The following is a 21,403-nucleotide window of genomic DNA, read 5'->3' on the forward strand; positions in this document are numbered from 1 at the left end:
AAAATGATCCCGGTCCAATAAATAACTAAACAGTCCCCGGGACCGTGACAAAAAGGTGAGTAATACCAACTCATTTATTAAAGTAACTAAGGTTTCGTGTCCACGATGGAGTATGATAATATAACATGTGAACAAAAGGCGAATGTGCTAAAAGGTTGCACATAAGCTTAACCTTAGCTTAACGTTATTTAAGCTTAGACTTAAAACCGTTTGTTAGTTTATGTTTGTTGTAAATTTTTAAGAATCTTAGTGCGAAGGATCTAGAACACCACACTGTGTGGTGGCTGGGACAAAAGCTTTCATGTGGTGAAACTAGATGGCGCTGGAAGTTGTTATAGGTAATTGGAGTTTTGTATTCTGTGCCAGATGGATTTGGAATAAAGTACAAGATAAAAGAGATCCAATTGTAGCTTTCATTAACGTATTTAAAAGGTTTCTCCCGGTCATCGCGTCCTATAGAGCTGATTTAAACGTTTCACGACAGTAGCACGACATAGCGGCGCTCAATGAGGGTTATCGTTTTTTGTCTCACTAGATGGCGCACTGTTGCGTGAGGTTTTTAAGTATGGTTTTGAAAGTCTGTTATTACGGGCGTGAAAACAAAGTTTAGATTTAAATCATATTTAATACACCTTAAAACCGTACCATAAAAATATCGAGCATGCCACAGTGTTGCATAGTCCTCGTTTTGTTCGGAAAAAAGGGAGGACAAAGGTTTCCGAAAGACAAAACTGTCTCAAAACACAGACATATTTAATTTCAGATATTGCAAAATATTCACAATATTATTCTAATTATAAATAAACCCGCGTAGCTCACCCAAAAACTATGAGATTTGACATTTCGGAGACCTCACGCTACACTAGCGCCTCTAGTGGCGAATTCATACGCGATAGCCCTCATTGGTCACTTGTAATGTAATGTAACTCGTGAGCTCCGCGGCTGACTCCTAGACACTAGTCAACACGAGTATAACCAAAAAAAGCTGCACAGTATAAGTAGTATAAAGTGAAGTCCGTGTAAACAAATCGTAATGCATTTTATATAATGGTGTGTATAGAGTTGTTAATATTAGATATCAAATAGCCTGATCTGGTGGTCCTGTACCATTTACGCTCTCACTAAACTAAGTAGGCCCATAGGCCTTTCTATAAGACAATTTACATAAACCAGTGTCAAACAAACAACTAGTTTTACTATCTGGCTTCTTCATATCATTTGAATAACAAGTATAAGAAATTTGTACTATACATATAAAATACCGAATTAGCACTAGTAATTAGTCACTTCGTTTTTTTTTTATTTACAAAACATCCTGTTGGCGCCGGGGCTGAATCACACGGTACGTTACGCTTTGTGCTCTTAAAATATTTTTGTATAATATTATTGATTTATATTCAATATAAATTAAACTCCTAGCTCCCTATTTAAAAAGGTACCTAATATTGGTTTCGTTCGCGACAAACGTCACCAGTGCTACCTAATTTTCAAAAGTGTTTTTTTTTGTGCCGTATTAGAAATAATGAGTAGAAATTATAGCTCTAATTAATCTTGACAACTAGTTCAAAAATTCATTTGAGTTGTAGGTATGTAGTTTTTGTGATTTCAAAAATCGTCCCCAGTTACAGTTAAAAATATAAGCGTGCTAAGAAGGTTCTGGCGCTTATATTCATTTTATTTTGCGCTAGCCGTTGCCCGCGTCTCCGTCCGCGTGAAATTCGTTTATCGCTATCCCGCAGGAGCTATGCAATTTTCCGGGATAAAAATATTCTATGTCCTTTCCCGGGACTCAAACTATCTGTATACCGATTTTCTTCTAAATCGGTTCAGTTGTTTAGACGTGACAGGTAAGAAACAAATAAACTGGCTGACAAACTTTTGTATTTATAATATTAGTGCGAAATGACGATGTATGTTTGTACAGGAGCTAGCTGGTACTAAGACTGCAGTTCGGTATGCCACAAGCGTCGAGTGAAACTGCGCGTACGCAGACGTATTAGGAATGCGAGTAAAAGTGTATCCCGACGCGTCTTCAGCGTCACAGTGTGTCCATGCCGGGGTAAATCGTCGGACATTGTCCCTGCTGGAATCGTTTCAATCAGTCAATCAAATTCTTTATTGCAAGTCCAATTATATTATAGTAACTAAAGTTTAAAAATATGAACTTATTCAAAGTTTCAAAAATAAGTACCACAGACACTTATTCCGACGCAATAAGAAAGAAAGAAAGTAAATAATTTATTTATAACAGCAGTGACTCATTACACAGGTTACAAATAATAATAGTAAGAAGTGTTGCCGCTAAAAAGGCAATAAGGCCGTAATAACATATTTTGAGTGGTTCGAATAGATACTTATTTTTGCACTTGACTGTACACGCCCTGCAAGAGCACAGCAAATCAAAGAGAGGTGATGTCTCATTGATGTTACTATAGTCACGAGTGGTGACATCTGCGTTTTAGATTATTGAGTGAATAATAGATGGATCTTTAAATAATTGTAACTATAACATAGGCTTACAATAAGGTGAATAAGTAAAATTACCATCTCTGGTATATTTTATTTTAATTTGTAACAGAAATTACCTATTGCTGAAAAAAAATAGGAGAAAATGTCTGTCAATTTTACTACTTAACTATAGAGAGGAGTACTTTAAACCCGAAAATATATTATCTATTTGAATAAGTAATAAATATGTTATTAATGTTTATAATTCAGAATAGTTTTGAGGGTTTTCTAGACCACGTATTCAACTGTTGTTTCTAATTACAAGTATGTTACTTGTTATGAAACGTAACATAGAACGACCATGGAATATAATTGCTTGAAATGTTCAAACGAGTTTTGATGTTTTGTAAAACAACAAAGGCTTTATATAAAAATATTGTCATTTAATTTCTGGCGCAGTAAACAAACCAAAAAAGCCAATCATCACTGAGTCACCCTCGGGCGTATACGCTGAATGTGCACTCAATCACGTTAGATATATAATGTTTACTCCTATCGAATCCTCTTTCTTTTATTTTTACATAGGGGATTATTTTTTGTTTTAATTAATTGCCTCTTGCGAATTTTAAGCTTTCCTGATTCAGTGTCATCCACCTATTTATTTCAGGATATTTGGAATAAACTATAAATAATTCATACACAAAATGCTAGATAAAAGGGGTAGGTACCCCATGTAAAGGACGGTCACATTACGGAATTGCCAACAGTAACGTGACTAATCCTGGCTGACAGAGAACGCAACTAGATTTAAGGACTTGAAAAATAGCAGAAAGAAACAGAACATTGAGTACAGACACAAGTTTGAGGCCAGAGACTGGATAATAGTTATCGGAAAATAATGAAATGAAAAAATGAGGCAAGCGGCAAGCTCCGTAAGCAAGGCCCGTGGGGAGCCCGAGCAGACTGGGGCCCGACTGTCAAATGCCACCCCTACTAGGACTATATAGCTTGAGTATCATTTAAAGGTGCACTAACAAGGAAATTTTCCAAATGCCCACGCAATAAGAACCCAGCTATTTTTTACTGATTCGCTGGACAGCTCACAGGCATAGATAGTTAGGAGTAAATATAATTTGTCGTGTTTGTTTGCGAGTTATGGAGATGTGGGTGCGCCTCCTGAGGCTTCGAAGATTAAATAAAAATGATTTTAGAGGCACACGAACGTATAATAAAGAATATCAAAAAGGAAAGTATTTACAATGACATATTAAACTAGGAAAATGGAAGGTTATTATTTTCGCGTAATAGATAGAGCTGTGCTCAGGACCGCGCCGCCGGAAGGAATGAGGCTCCGCTTCTCGACTGGCCTTCTGGGCAATTCAAATGACTTCGAATACGCGGCGCAGTTCCACGCGCCGGTGTGCAGATGTTTCGACACTATTGCCAACACGTGGAGCCGACTGCGGCTAGAGGAGTAATGGGATAGTGTTTTATTTGAAGGATAAAATCCGAAATCACCGACAAAGAACGAAAGTCACCGACGTTGCTCAAAGAATTAGTTTGCTAAAGTGGCGTTGGGCTGGCCACGTCTGTCGCAGGACTGATGAACAGTGGAGCAGACGAGTCCCCGAATGGAGACCACGGACAGGAAAACGTAGCGTAGTCCTGAGGCACGGTGGACGGACGACCTTAAGAGGGTCGCTGGCGGCGGATGGATGCGAGGGGCTGAAGACAGTGTTGTGGCGCGCCATGGAAGAAGTCTATGTCCAGCAGTGGACTGCTGTAGGCTGATGATGATAATGATATACCTACTATTGTTTATTTTGTGATGATAGTTTGTCCTAGATTTTGGACATAAATCAGTGTCACCTTACAAATAACGGTATTCAATAAGGATGAACAGTGGCGCCTGCGCATGTAGCGGCTTACGAGGGCTGATGCAACGGTCTCACTTTTACTTATTTACTACGGTACGGGATGGCTATATCAACAATTCAGACCAAATAGAATAAATTAATAGATGACTAAGATCGCGAACGGTAATGTCCGTGGACCTGTGACCTTATTCTCTAACGCACGCACTCGGAATCACCATCGTTTTCACCACTTCTTTCTCTCACACGGGATAAGAGTATGAAAGAGATTGTGAATTGCCACGCTTGGCAAGCCGGTTGGTGTGCGCAGTATAGGATTTAATGTTGCCATGAAGACACTGCTGCCCTTCCGGTGTTATCCCACACACAGCCTGTTCCTACGGCGCCCAGAGGAGGAGGTTAACATTCAAACGCCGACACCCGAACAACAACTGTTAAATAAAAATAGAATCCACTAAATGCCAACAGAGTATTCTGTTGTGGCATTATTTAGTTCTCATGTTAAATTAAAACCGTTTACGGATTGTGAATAGTTGCTGCATTCTTTGTAGTCTTTATAGCTTTTATATCGCTAGAACAGCGAACGAAAACAAAGTAAAGAAACCGTTAATTATTTACGGTAGCAGTTCAGACGCTTCGTTAAATTTTAACTGAAATATTTAATAGTCTTCAGTAGAGTAAAAACACTAGTTCCTTATTTCTATTGTAAGAATAAAGTTGGCTAAACCTAAGAAGCAAAACTCCGGAGGATTATTTAGTGTTGGTATACGCGAACATGATATATCGTGTGGCAAAAAGGGAAATTAAGCAGAGAGTGACGAGTTCGTGTCAGCGATTTAAGCTTGAAGAGATACCAGACAAACAGATGGACAGACATAATTACTTTCGCATTTATATTTATAACAAAGCAAAGTCATCAGCATCAATATATGACACAACGAAGCGTGCATATTTATATATTTGATACGACTCTATTTCTAGGGCTAGTAGGATGTGTCAGATATTTTTGCACACTCCGCTGTGGCGATGTGGTTATTCAGATGACTGTACTACCTAAGGATAGAGTAGTATGTATTCGTGAAACAATACATAATATTTCAGTCTTATTGCCTCTACTTTGTATTTTCATCCTTTTTACGCCTATAAACTGTAATATATCCTGACTCTGCTTTCGTGCATACAAAACAGTTTAATTACCAAAATTACGCAATTAATCCACCATCTTGCGGCCATTAAAAATCTGGAACGTTCCAGTAAAAGTGTATACCAATCGCAGCCAAGGAAATAATAAATAAAGCAGCGTAGCGATTTACAGGCGAGCTTTATTAAAATAATACGAGAGGGCACGTTTTTGTGGGTGCAGTTTGAAAAGTTACACTGGTCTAGGAGTGGTGATTGTTACAATATTTAATCGTTACTTTGAAAATCAATCTCAGTGCCCGAAGACGACAGACTTCGTTCAGTGTGTGTTACCGGTGATGACCTATGGCTCTGAGACGTGGTCCTTGACTGTTGACCACTTGGAGAGGCCCATAGTCACACAGAGAGCTATGCTCGGAGTTTCTTTGCGTGATAGAATTCGGAATGTGGTAATCCACCGAGGAACTCAAGTCACCGACACAGCTCGAAGAATATGCAAGTTGAAGTGGCAACGGGCGGCCACATCACTGGATCCGATAACCATTGGGGGAGAAAAGCCCTCGAGTGGCGAACCGGAAGACGAAGCGTTGGCAGGCCTCCCACTATCTAGTCCATCTGGACTGATGACATTGTAAGAGTTGCGGGCAGCCGGTGCGGTGGATGCAAGTGGCGAGTTGTCATTCATTGTGGCGTTCTAAGGGGCCTTTGTTCGGCAGTGGACGTCTTCCACTATAAAGATCTCAGTCATGTTGTTTTTCAAATTTACGACTATTACCGCTACCTTACCGATTACATGAATCAATAAAACCTTTCTGTCCTATTGCTTGGTGAGCACATAAACTGCATTTACATACAATTGATATAGAGCAACACGTTATTCAAACCAAAGGATTCCAGTAAAAGCAAACGCTGTTTTCCCAGGGCATTAATTGCTTTTATGAACACCAAATCCCGTATCACACGCGTGACACGAGTTTTAATTTTTAATTGAACCATATCATATTATGATCATATTCATATCCTAAGCAATGTCTGGAGTTTATACCAAGTTAACCAAACTTTATTGAAATGAGACTTAACTCTGTTAAACTTAAACCTCCGCGACAAGTTCGGAAATTTAATCAGCGATGTAACAAATTAGTTTTGTAGGTATCGAATTTGAATAAGTCTATTGTGAGTTCATATCTAAGAACTCTCGGTTAGTCTTGTTGTTCTAACGGGAAATTTGATTTCTTGTGTTTTCTTGCTCGTTTGTTCCAAAGTTTCATATTAAGTTCGTAAGGAGGAACATTCTTGAAGCATTAGAAGCAAACTTAAAATTATATTTGATTTTGTCTATTTATATCGAACGGATAAGTTTATAAATGGAAATATTATTTAACAACAAGTTGTAGCAACATGGGATTGCTTAGCTTGCGATATAACTAACACGAGCCAGCTATACAGTCTGTAGCCTCAGTAGCCTCTCGCCCACCACTGGAAACTGACATGTACCAGTTATCTACCAATAATTGGAGTAATTTAGCAATTCAATGTATCGTTTCGAAGTTTTGGAACAACCATAAAGAATCAGTAATAGATTATCCTAAAACATGAACCTGTCTACTGGTAAACTAAATTGTGCATAAACCACTGTATAACCTTTTCACTGTAGAAGAAGAAGAAGAAAGAAGACTGAAAACGTTCTACGGTGCGTGGGATCAGAATTCAAATAGAACGATACTATATAACCTTTTCTTATTAGCACGTGTAGCATCCCCAAGGGCTGAAACCAATAAAACAAAAGAATAAAACACTTTTACTGTCCAAATAAAACGCCTACGTTCATCAAAAGTTGAAGCTGCAAAACACATGAAATTGTCTGCACGACTCAGTTCCATTTCATCGAACTATAAAAGCGATGTTCCTAACGCGCTAGAATCGAGGAGGTTAATAGTGTTTACCTAAGGGGGGAGCGCCCAATTCTATCCTCATCCTCACCTGACGGACGCCAGAAGTTTTAAATTGGATTTTTTACAGCGAACGATATTTGCTCCAATTACTAGGGTTTTGTGAGGAGACGGTTTTATATCACTAGACTGCTTTTCCGAGTTCCGTCAGTTTTTTCCAGTTTTTCGTTCGTCTTTATGATGACCTATTTCAACTTATTTTGTATTCAAAAGTATCAAACTTCAGTAGTGGCTAGACCATTGAAATCTCACGCGTGTTCGTGGAAGTTCTATTATGTTTACTGAAGTGAATTATTTATTCCGATAAATGACAAGTAAATAGGTACGATTAAAGGCAGCGTTTCAAAAAGCGTGAAACTGATTAGCAACTGAAGCCGAAGACGATATTACTTTTACCTCGTAAAATCAAATGGAATGCAAAATTAAAAGTTATATCTGCTTTGCTCATAAAGCATTGTGCTTTGTATTAAATCTTAATTGTCCAGATCGACACGCATCCTCTTGTAGGTCTGACGTTGCGTGGTTAATTTCTCGGTCTATTAAATTGAACACGCTAGGTATCATTAAAAAAAAAAACTTGAACATGAAACTTACCGTGAGACTCACTCATATTAAATGATATTGTAACGGATAACTCACGTCTTAAACCGAGCTTAGCTCGACATGTTTCGGGCTATTTCGTAGCCCTTCTTCTCAGGAGCACGCGACTCCGCTGCTCGAGCAGAGATAATAGCTATACACTATTTTATAAGCACATACCGATACCATACTTAATTATCACGTATTTATAACATTTCTATCTTTACTTTTGCTTCTAACGATAATAATATTATTTAGTTTAATGAGACCTGTAGCGCACTCTATCGTGTTTATTGTGATATCGCATGGTATCAGCCGCTCGATCTTCGTACGGTCAACGCAACACGCGTTGCACTAGATTTTACATAGATGGCGCTCGAAGGCGAGAGCTAGCTAGATCATCATTTAAATTTTAAACACGCCTTTTGTAATTTGCAACCAACCATCATCATCGCTTATCATCAGGTGACCCGCATGGTCGTCTGCCAGCTATTTGATAAAAAAAAAACTATCATTAAGTATATACATCAATTGAAATCTCTTGTTTTCCATAAACTGTTTAAGGTCAAGGGTGAGCGTTCAATATTTTTTTTTGTAATGAACAGTCATCCATGCAAACATCGTGCGATCCTATTGTTAAAGTTCTAGACGAAAAATGTTTTCCTTGATGACACACCACCGTCCGCGAATGAAAATTCTACGAACAAAATCGTTAAAGATGTGCGTGACATATTCGCATGTAATTATTTCAATATTATGACTGTTCTCGATGCCAATTAGGATTTCCTGCTGGATCAGAATCAGATATACTCAAGATGGCCTTAAAACAAAAACATTTCCATATGTCGCTTGAACGTGGGACATTTAGTTACACACTCATCCGTCACATACAGTAGAGTAGAGTAAGAACAGTAAAATAAATGCCAACCTAAGTATTCCGTATATGGATCTCTGTTACAGATATTAAATACTGATGCGAAGTAGGACACAGTTTTCAACAGCTACATATTGGACACTTACAGCTCAAGCCTTTCCGTTCTGAGAGGAGGCTTGTGCCCAGCTCTGGGATATATATTGACCAGACCGATAGTAGAAATATTTTTAAGACCAATGATCTACCATTTGTTTGGTACGTGCATATTCGTCTAAGGGTTAGTGCATAAGTTCCCAACGTGGATGATAACAACTGCTTGTGGGCGGTGAGGACTTTCGGGAGAACAGTGGCCGTAAACGCTCTGAACACTAGAAAAAATAGTGTTACTTATAAGTAAAATGCGATAGGATGGTGGCCAAAATAAGGTTGTGAACCTATGGGTTAGTGCGGCTATACTCAACCTGCAGTTCACCTAGCTTCCATAAAGGGTCCGCCTGCCGCCTGGCATATTATATAAATTTTCAACCATTTTAAGTTTGAATACTGTGTTGACATCTGTACTTTTGCCATAGCACATTTGTGAGCCACACATGTGACTGGGTGAGTGTATATCTTTCCCTACACCACTCGAACCATTCTAGTACAAACCCTACCTCCCCCAGTCTACACTTTAACAAGATTACCACTGCAACTACCTACTGATTCCATTATTCCATTGCAATTAAGCAGCTTAGCAAATCGAGTTGAACTTTAACTTCATTTTGTTAAAGACGACAGTGCCGCAGACTTGGGAACGTCGGATCCAGCCCGCATGGAAAGTACTGTTCAACGTTACTTGTAGGTTTGAAGTGATAGTTATCGTTGTAACATTGTTAGGAATAGAAACTTGGTTGGTGATTCGATTTATTAAATATTATCACGGTTTTACGACTGCAGACTGTTGTTACAGTTAACAGTTAGGTACTTTATGTTGAACTGCGCGGTGAAACTTTTCCGGTTGATTCAATTTTTTTTTTTTGCATTTTGAACTACTTAACGTGTTTTCTTGGCGTTCATGTGTAACGCAAAAAAAAAAGAACAGAGCGTGTGATAACCATTTTGTAATAGATGATGATGATGACTAATTGAGTATGTACAAAAAAATGCAAAATAGTTTATTTAAATAAGATTTTTTTACAAACATGTTATTCATCAGAACCCAAACTAGGCTGTGCACTTGGGTGTCTGCGAGAGCTAATTATAAAAAACAAAGTTACTACTTAAGTACTGAAAACAGCTGGACGCTAGCTATTATTACAATATGCAGTGTGGTGTGTGTGTTTGTGTAAACAAGATATGGTGTGTGTGTGTGTGTGTGTGTGTGTGTGTTGTGTGCGTGCGTGCGTGCGTGCTTGTGTGTATGTGTGAGTATGTGCCTCGCAAAGCCATATATGAATTTAAACTGCGTAAGTACTTGTATGTCAAACCTCGCTTAAAGCAGTTCAAAATCATACCTGGTCTTTCGTCCAAGTCGCTACGCTCTTGACAGTGGTCGTGGTCGTCGGTTCAGAATCAGCAGTGAACCTTCATGACGGCTTTCCTGGTTTTTACACACTATTTTTAGTGTGGCAGTTGGTTTCCCTTGGCTTCCACACCGCAGTGCTGGGCTCCGGAGTTCGTGGTTGGCAAAAGAAAGCGCTGCTACCCCTATCACATCAGGTCCCTTGGGCGCCTTTTACGACCCAACAAGAAGAGATGGGTCCATCGTATTGTAAAACCGGGCGCGGCGCGGTCAACTAAGTCATAGCGTAGTAATTTCTGAGAGTAGGCACACTTCGTGATCTCGATGCCAGCTTCCCACAATCTGCCGTATCTCGGCACGTAAGTCGGATAGACTGGGGCCCTGCAAATTAGCGTTGAAGGGGACACTGCCTCGTATCGCACTGCGTTGTGGCCTAGTCTAGACAGCGGAGTTACTTCACTAGTTGTTTCTATTACGCAATGACTTATTACTTACAACTGTAGGGAACCCTCCAACCTCAATGCCTAGGTAAACCGTGTAAGCTCTGAGATAAGAGGCGCTTCACGCACTCGGCTCCCCAAGGGATGTAAGCGTGTGTTTGCTGTACCTACACTACTGATTAATGTACTGTACATGTGGGGGCCTTGCTGAGATTGTGGAGCTCGTTCATTGTTTTTAGTTTGTTTCTTGTGTCATAATATTTACTTAGCCGCACAAAATTTGGCCCACCCTTCATACAAAATTACCGATTCTGCATACATTTGAGGGATTTTTGCCGCTCAGTATAGTTGGAACAAGTTGTGATCGGAGTAGAAATAAAAATAATTATTCAAATTCACAGTCATATCCCTAACTCCACCTTGATACTGTTGTGTCATACATACAACCCGAGTAAGCATAGATTATTTACCAGAGGACACCTATTTTAAGACCCTTTGTCGTTCCGAAGATATTAGGTAAAAATTTACATAAACATTCTGTGTAGTTTACTCTTTAATTTCACTGAAATAGGGTTTGCACATCAATGAAAAATTCACTGATACTACGGTTTTCAATTATTATAAGTGGACTGTTTATACCTGACTGTGACTATTTAACCCCGTTTCCGCTTTACGGATATTTTTGTAACACAGTGTTATTGGCATATATCAGCCAGGCTGAATTTCAGACACGTGCTGTGTTGCAAATTGGTTGGTGACGTTTAATTTCCTGAAACCGTAACTTGGAACATTACTTAAGTTTGAATTTTATACGTTGGCGATTCTCAGTAATTCGTAACGAAATAAAACATAAATTTATATGTATTACTGAAGCTAGAATACGAGATTTTTTTAGTATGAGTAGGTACTCCTTCCATAAATTCAGCGGAGGATAAATTCCTTTTTTTAATTAAGCGTGTGATGACGAGAGAGACATTATAAAATAGGTATTTGAAAACAATTAAGGGGTATTTTAGTAACCCTTTGGATTAAGTAAATATACAGTTTGTCAGTCCAAACTAGTGACAAATTTACTTCGTTCAACATTTGAAAAGATATGATTCATTAATAATAGTGATGTAAATTCGGTTCTTTACTGCATTGTCTAATGTCCCTGACAATGAGATCACGAGCTGTACGCCACAGCCAGACACCATGGTAATCGGGGACCGAAGTAATTTCACACTGTTCTATTTTAATTGTGAAATTATCCAAATGGTTCATTCAAGGTAACGCAATACCCGAAATGGTTGGTACTTGTTACAGGCGGTAGCGGTATTGCACAGCAAAAATAAAATAGAAGGAAAGGATGTTATTATCAACAGTGTAAGTAGCTGTGCTAAATAATTAATCGCATCGAACACTCATTCTCACTTTGTCATCAATTCATTTGTGCTTCCACAGGGAAGATGTAAATGGGGGTTAATCACGGTCAGATTTAAGTAAAAAAGAAATATATATTATTTATAAAAATATATAGTTAGCTTTTAGCTCTTAGGTAAATGATTGTATTTTCTATAAGTTTATATTCTTAAATAAATAAATTTCCAGTTAGCTTTTATTGAAACTTTCAACGTTCCTATATTTTAATTCGAAATCATTTTCCACCACTTCTTTGTATTTGATTGATTTGAAATTGAGCGTAAGAACCTACTTATGTAAGCTTGGTGATAATACAATAATATGAAATAGTAGGAAAATTATGGTGGTCCAGCTAGGATTCTCTTGTATTCAAAATAATATTGATACAACACTCAATTTATAATCAATTGTAAAGACACAAAAGCCTATCTACTTGTGATTAACACCGGTATTCACTTGTTTAAGCCTCCTTTTATTTTACTTACACCTTATCCAACACCATGCATAGCTCTTATACATTGTCCCACACCGTACCGCATAAATCACGGAGTCTTCCGGCTATGGCTGTGAATTATCGAGTAGTCGGTAGTCGGTACGAACACCTTTGAAAATCGCTGTCTTAATTAGTTTAACAATACGTAATGACGGAAACTAACACTTCACTAGTCTCATTGTCATCTTTAAATAAATTAAGCTTCACGACTTAACTAATTCAGTGTTCACAGGTAATAAAAAAAACATAAAAATCATTTTTTATGAGAAGCGAGATTAGATTATTATCTGTTATACTTAGCATTCTCCGTATAATTCACGCCATAAACAGCCGCGAAAGTTTCCCATTTTAAATGAGCTCTAGAATCTTGTAAATAACCAAAAAGAAACGTCCATTAACTCTAAACGGTATTTTTAACGCTATTATGTTATTAGGGTTCATGCAAAATGGGTTATATTAAGACAGTTAGCAAGGATTACCGCGAACTGCTTTCTCATTATCTCTCTCTTTTTCTTCAATCGTTAGAAGACGCACTCACTGAGCAATAAATGAGAGAATTTGATACGTGCTAGCCAGCCCAATGTCTTAATTATGATTATGAGTCCTAAACCAAATCCAATTTCTTTTAATTTTATTTATAGTGATAATGTTAGCTGAAGATCATGTTTTTTGAGTAGTGTGATATTGGTGCCGTAATCTCGTTTAAGTTTAGCTTAAACTTGTATTTTGAGACTATCTGTGAGATCCTGTAATTGGCCCTGTGTCACTAATTTCACATTCATATTGTTGTAAAAGCTGTTGGTTTTGGTTCTCCTTTAATAAATAAATCAATACGCTTGCACCTTATTATTTTACATGGTTTTGGCATACATACAGTTACATAGGTTGCTTGCCAAACGTTAACTCGACCTCGAGTCTTCCATGATATATACATGATATTCATTTTGATAACTTGCTTTTGTTCTACTTTTTATTCACTTTCATAGAATCATTTGAGAGAGAGACGCGAGCAGTTGGCAATAATTCTTCACGGCAGTTCCCAAAAAAATCCCCTCCATTTGAATAATATTTTTCTTGACTTTAAGATATATTTGCTGTTTTATAGTTATATATTGTAAATGTTATCTAGATGATACTGTTGTACAGAACCAACGAGAGCAAAAAAGATTTTACTTAAGACTTCATAAATACCCGATTTTATATAATCAGAAGCCGTTTAGCTAACGTAATAATTTGCATTCGAAAATTTCAATTTGCAACCTAAACTTAATTGTCTTCACGAGACGGTGAAATTATTTGAATTGTTTTGTCTCGATCCCTTGCAAGACGATAAGATTCATAATGTTTCGAATTTAAGACCGCTTATAATTTGATGAGGATTCCAGCTTATCTTTTCCTTCTAACCTAATTTATTATCAACTCTATAACTTTATTGAGATTTTAAGTTTCAGATTAAGTTATGTATTTAGAAGTGTTTCAAGTGATCACGCCAAAAATATTTCTGTACGTACAATACAATACACAATACTATAGTATGAACCCAGTGCAGTGTCTTAAGATAAAAATTGAAACTATGTAATATTATTGTACGATATCGGTCGCTAATACTTAGCTTGTTGTATAACCTTACTGAGTGAAATATATACTTTAAGCTAAAGTGCAATAACTTTAATTAATTCACGAAAAAAAACCATGATATATTTGACTCAATATAATCTTCGCGAACACGCTCTAAAACTGGATAGTTCATGAATAGCTCTTTTGACTGGTACTGCCTTTTCGTAGAGTTGTGGATAACGCTCATTTCGAGGCTTAAAGACTCGACTATATTTGAGAATTGAATTGGCTTATTTTAAGGGCAATACACACAGAAAGCGTGCGCGGGTCGGGTCGTGTCCGCCGCGTGAGCCGCGCGGTTCGTTGTATTCACACAGAGAGCGGGCGCGGGCCCGCAGCGGCTATCAATGTTGCGAGTTTAGTGACTCAGTCCCTAGAAGTGACGACTTTTGCTTAAATCTTAGCGACCGCAAAAAAGTTTTGACGAATAAAATGGTTTATCTGGCGACTTTTGGAGTACAAATTAAAACAGTTGTAGAACCTATAATAGATACGATATTTTTGTCAACTCGTCACAGAATTATACAGTTGTAACATACAGCCGATGGTCTGTAATGTTTCATCTTATGTGAAACATATATTTAGATATATATAGATTAAAAATGAACTTATTTTATTAAATTAAATTATTATTATACTATTGAGACTATTTCATTGTAAAATTATCAATAACAACTTATTATTTACTAAACTACTCAAATAAGATCACTGGCAATACTGACTGACAGTTCAAGGAAGGATTCTGACGTAAATTTGTAGCCATTGTATCCAAAGAGGCAAGTGTTCCAAAGTAGCAAATGTGACAACAATATCCAGAGTAGCCAGAGTAGAAAAAGTGACACTTGTAGCAGATGTATCAACAATTTAAGTATAAAAGGAGGACGAAGACGAGCGGGAAGGGACTTTGATTTTGCTACGCGTTCGGGAAGGTTCTCCCTGAATTATTGAAGTATCGATTATTTTCGTAATTTTTGTTGGGGGTTTTTGATAATTTCTTGTTAATTAATTATAGTGTATTCTTTTGTGTAAATTTCCTGCTTTGTGTATTTTATCGCCAAAATACGAGTGATTTGATATTCATTGCTGGAGACTACATAGCGATTCGAATTGTTTATTTAATAGTTAAAACGGGTTTAATGGATTTTGTGTTTTGTTTGTGAAGTTTTGGGTTTAGTATTAATCTTGTAGCGGAGAACCCAACCGGATTTCGGCTCAGTAAAAGCCGATTCTTGGGGGATGAGTGCCAAGGTCACCTAGCGGTGGTAACAGACAGGCTGGCATTCCCTGGAACGTTCTTCAATGTAGAGTACGCCTATTGGAGTAAGGGCGGGGTCTTGTATTATACCGGAAGAGACAGACCTACTTTTCTCCCAGGGTTTTGGAGGGTTTGAGATGCCATACCGGTGTCCTAAATTCACCAAGATCTTGTCCGCTTTATCTATTTATTTATTTATTCGCACTCTTATTCTTCGTTACTGGTATTTGTCGACCCAATCCCCTTGATGGATACCAGTAGGCACACGGGTGTTAGGATTAGGGAGCAGAGTTACCCACTCGACTTAGGTTTAGCTTAGAATAGGCTCTCTCACTGCACTTTGAGAGAGACTCCGCGGGTAATTTAAATGTGGAACCCGGTTCCTAGTTTGCTGTTTCGTGTAGTTTAGTTGGTTAGTTTAGAAGTAGGAATAGGATATAGTTAGTATAGGGTTTGGTATTATTATCTCCACTTGGGAAGGTGGGTTGTGTTATCTGACTGGTATTTAACTGTGTTTTCTTCGCATTAACTATACAGCTACTTACCTATTTGTTTAGGCTGCTTTTAAGCTTGCCTACTACGTACAGAACCTAGCCATACTCATGGCGACATACTTACATAAATACTGACAATAAATGACAGACTTTTGACGCCCGACGAATGAAAGGTTTCAGCGTTTCGCTTTCATTCAATGTCCTATGTTACAAACGCTAGTAGCTTCAAACAAGTGAGACAAAATAATTCAACAACTCACGACAGAACAATATTTTATTTGCTGAAAGTAGAATCTTCTTTGAAGACTGTGGTCGTTCCTGGCAACGAACTTTGGATTATATAGTCCTGTTTTGGCTATTTATACCAACTATTTTAATGGTAAATGGCTTTACCAAATACTTATTTTCATAAACTAACAATGCAAGTCATTTTGACTAAGACTAAGCAGATGCAAGTCAGTGGCTGACCGGTACCAGGTGATCCGGAAGTTACTTATTAGTCAATATGATGAACCATTGAAGTTACAACTACGTACTACTGAAGTTTGCCTTGTTACTGCAGGAGTATTGTGATCACGGGTTTGATCCAGGAACAGCCTCGGGCTATAATTGACTTCCCTTTGTAATGTCCTCTCATATAACATAATGATGTTTTATTTCCTAACAAGGAAAAGGTAGTATGCTCGCTCCTTCAGGGCTAACGCAGAGGAGGCAACATCCAGTTCGTGACGAAAGCCACTTTCAGGGGCGGAGTGGGCCTCTGAACTTTAGCTGCGGTATAAAATACCTCTTCCACACGAACATATCATAGACTATAGACAGAATGACCTATAAGAAACTAAACTTTAATAACTTTCTTCATTCAACCTTCTTTTGTCTTTTCTTTATTATTAGTTAAATTATATAATAATATTAATGGTAGAGCTTTTTTCCCATTATACTAAACGAACTAAAGGGTTACTTCCTCGGACACAACGTAGGTTCCTTATTTCTAGACGCTAGCGATCACTTGGCCAATCTTTTGACTTAAATAAGGTAAATCAACTTGAGTTAGGTTTAGGTAATTTTGTAGGTTGAGGACCCATAATAAGGTAATAAAATAATAATATATTAATAAATAAATAGGTAATAAAATATTAGTTCAGTATGTAGGCATCGATATAGGCTTCGGGTAGGTAGGTAGGTTAGAAATTAAAAAAGGGTAGGAGGATTCGTTACACAGTGCCGCGAGATATATGTGGAAAACGACAAACGCGCTTGCACACCAAGGTCATACTTTATTTACTTACTTAATTAAATCCAATTTATGTAATGATGGGCGATGGATGAATTTTTTTAAAGTGGCTGATTTTTTTTTATCGACAGGAATAAGGTTATACTAGTTACTAGTCAATGGAAAAAAACATCTGATTATTCTGTAGTACCAATTAATTAAAAAAATAAAATACCTACTTAGATTTTATTCTCGCCAAAATGAACTACTGCGCATGAATACGGTTTTTAGGGTTCCGTAGCCGAAATGGCAAAAACGGAACCCTTATAGTTTCACCACGTTGTCTGTCTGTCTGTCCGTCCGCGGCTTTGCTCAGGGACTATCAATGCTAGAAAGCTGTAATTTTGCACGGATATATATGAAAACTATCCCGACAAAATGGTACGAAAAATTTAAAATTTTTTTTTTTGGGTACCTCCCATAGACGTAAAGTAGGGTTTTTTTTCTCATCTAACCCTATTGTGTGGGGTCTTTTAAATTAAAACCATTAGGGGGTTACTAAGACGAGTTTTCGATTCAGTGATTTGTTTGCGAAATATTCAACTTTAAAGTACAAATTTTCATTAAAATCGAGTTTTAGGGTTTTTAACTTAAGCTTCAGGGATAAATATTTTTGAGAGTTGGTAACTCTGCGCTCGGCCCGCGCGCTGTTTGTGACGACGGGCGACGGGCGCGGGCCCGCGCACGACCCGTCCCGCGCCCGACCCGCGCCGCGTGCTGTGTGAAGGCGTCCATATACCGCCATGCAAATACGCCCGTCGCGGGCCCGCGCACGACCCGCGCCCGCTCTCTGTGTGCGTTGCCCTTTATGCGTATAGATACAGAAACCATCTTTGCGCCCTTTGAGTCGTTAAGCCTCGAGTCTTTAGGGTTCGAGTCTTTAAGCCTCGAAATGAGCATTTTTCACAACACTACCTTTTCGCAACGCTACGTTTGGCAACCTGTTTCATTTCGCAACTTTTCGTTTCGCAAACTCTTAAACTGTAAATATTTCAGTGCCTTTAGTGTAAGTTTTCGGTTATAAAATACGTCTCGACCGCGTTCGCGTTAAAATCTCAATTTGTATGCAAACACGAACAGCGCCTCTAACGGAACGTTTGCGATGTTCATGTTTCCATATAAATTGAGATTTTAACGCGAACGCGATCGAGACGTATTTTGTAACCGAAAACTTACACTAAGGGATTTATTTCAGGGCCATCGTTAGGGCCTATAGGTTAGGGTTGGTTAATTTTTTAAAAATCCTGAAATATTTACAGTTTCAGAAATATTTAACAGTTGGGAAATGAAAAGTTGCGAAATGAAACAGGTTGTCAAACGTTATTCGCCGAAACATTAGTAAACCCTCTTTTGATTGTTAATGGATCCAAGTCTCCAATATAAAAACATATATTCTTTTGATGTACTTACTATAAGTAACCTATGACTAACGGAAAACAATCTTACAATTTATTATACCTGCATATGTTCCTCAATTACTTATGCTTAGCGTAATTTAATTAATTAATTTACACAATAAAATGCAGATCTCGACAAAAGTGTGCGCTCTCTTATTGTAATAAATAGGTTAAAGTAATTGACTTATTAAACTGTATTACTACGAGTAATACAGGTAATAAAAATTAAATTTTAATGAATGTGAAAAGAGCCAGCAAAAGCGCTTACAATTTATAGCAGACGTAATAATTTTCGCTGAACATATTTTTGCAAATTCGTAATAAAGTCCACTATGAGAATGTCAACGTCGTAATCATATCGTAATAAGTCTAGCTCTTACCAGATTAAACCATTATATCACAATGCCGGCGGTTTCTATTCCCTCACGTTGGAACAGCGGGGCATAAAATAAAAATACAGACCTATTTGCACAAAGCAACGAATAAAAAGAACAATTTCAGTTATTTATGCAGTTATATTATCATAGCTGCCATAGTTGTGACTTCATTCGCTATCCATTGTGAGCGTGCAGAGTTTATGAGCAGAATATTTCGGATTCTCATGTCGACTCAGCAGCTTTCAAGCCGAACACTAACATAATGATTTATTGTTTCAGATGCCAGCGATGTAGCCGACGCGCAATCATAAACTGCAAAAACGTGCAAAGTGCTCGATATTGAGCTCCGAAGTTACCCCATCTCGGACAAGTCGCGCGTGAGACATTACGTTGGTTCGATATTCAAAAATGTGCGCATGTGATTGGTTTACGCGTTCAGCGTTCTCTTGATTAGTGATGTGCTGTGTCCATAGTGGTTATCGATAGTCGTCGAGATGGCGACGATGGATTTAACGAACGAAGTGGTCCGGTTGAGGGCCGAGCTCGAGAAGGTGTCGACCGAAAGGGACATGCTTCTCTGTGAGGTGTCAAACCTGCGGAGAGAGCTCGAGCTTAGCGAGTTAAAAAACTTGCAGGATGACAGGTGAGTGAATTGTTGCTAATGACGCGTCTCGAATAAAGATAATAACGGTACAGTCGCCGTATGAGTTAGGTATAGTATAGGTACTTATGACGATGGTTTCCGCACAAACAAAGGGCGCACGTCTTGTAGGTCCTTTGAAAGGCTCGACAGTTCGTCGGGGGCTTCTCACTCCACGCTACTTAGTTGGTACAAGTTTCAGGTTTATTACTTTTAAAATGTATTAATGTATGTACTTTATTGTACATAAAACACAAAAATAATACAAAAAGAAAACAACAAAACAAAAGAGTACAAAGGCGAACTTATCCCTAAAAGGGATCTTTTCAAGCTAACCTAAACAGGAAAGGAAAACTTAAAGATAGGCGAACAGTAATTTATGCACAGTGAGAAGAAAGGAATAGGTTATAACATATAAATAAAAACACTTAATAAACAACAATTAGTATGACATATAATATATATATGAATAAACAATAAAAAAATAAATAAAAAGAATAAGTACGATTACCTACTTCCACAGTTTCTTCAATTTAGTAGTCGGAACAATTATATAAATCCGCACATTAGGCACGCGCTTACAGTTGTGATAGTGCATAATAAGTATATAAAAATATTTGCACTAGTAATGATATAAAAATAATACTTTCAATACAAATAACTGAATGCATTAATTTTGTATCTTAAAATTATTGTACATTAACACTCGATCTAAATTATAATAATTCTATATATTCTATTAATAGAAGCATATTGGTATCATGTTAATGGGGTCATAGGATATTGTTACTAACCTAATATGGTTTTTTTTTTGCCTGAATTAAATAAAATTGAATTGAATTGGTAGGTCCTCGTATTAGTCAAATGCAACTCGCATAGTGGATGTTCAATATGTATTTCAATATGTATTTATCTATATAAGTATGTTTATCCGTTGTCTAATATCCATATTACAAGCTTTGCTTAGTTTGGGACTAGGTCAATTGGTGTGAAGTGTCCCATGATATTTATTTATTTAGTTTACTTCCGCCCTTCTTCCTTTAAAATATGATTGCGTCCTTCATTAAACTATTAAAAATGCACCCGAAAATGCGGTAACTAGGCGCGTAAAATACATACATTGCAAACGTAAAATATGATCTCATTCTTAACATACCATCACATACCATCTCATTCTTAATACTAAATGTCTACGACACGTGACGCACTGTCACCGCTCCCGCCTCCGCTTTGGATTCGAACCCGCTCTCGCCCGTATCTTGGCACGCGCACACGCATGCCTATTACCCCCATTGTCGCCGGTAGAGTTTCCGACGTGTCTGACGTCACAAGGTCCTTTCCACACCCTGAATAGACCCTTAAAAGTGGCGCTGACTCAATTTTTCATGTTAATTTTTCCTTTTTTTCCTCTACCCCCGAATAAATAAGGGAAAACGCCAAAAGCGGATTGGGGTTTGTTAATTATTTTTTGATTGGATTACGTTAAATGTTTCGCTCGAAAAGTAATTACTTACTTTAAAGAGAAGTTTTTTTTTAGTCAGTTAGGGATGCTCATCGGCGATTGTTAAAACTTACGCCTATTTTTCATTCAATGTTTAAATATTTATTTACGCACTAAATTGCTTATCATCTCATCATCATCATCCCAGCC

At 37.7% G+C, this 21,403-nt stretch overlaps 1 protein-coding gene across 5 annotated transcripts in view; it reads left to right on the forward strand.

Annotated features, from left to right (window-relative positions):
- Nucleotides 1-21,403, forward strand: part of LOC141438738 (uncharacterized) — a 213,231-nt gene that overhangs the window by 61,495 nt on the left and 130,333 nt on the right. For all 5 annotated transcript variants that reach the window (XM_074102673.1, XM_074102675.1, XM_074102676.1 and 2 more), the window contains exon 3: nt 19,392-19,755. In XM_074102673.1, coding sequence (XP_073958774.1) covers nt 19,607-19,755 — 149 coding nt within the window. In that variant the 5' untranslated portion in view covers nt 19,392-19,606. The remainder of the gene's footprint in view (nt 1-19,391; nt 19,756-21,403) is intronic.

The sequence above is a fragment of the Choristoneura fumiferana genome, chromosome 19 (genome assembly GCF_025370935.1).
Source record: "Choristoneura fumiferana chromosome 19, NRCan_CFum_1, whole genome shotgun sequence".
Lineage (NCBI taxonomy): Eukaryota > Metazoa > Arthropoda > Insecta > Lepidoptera > Tortricidae > Choristoneura > Choristoneura fumiferana.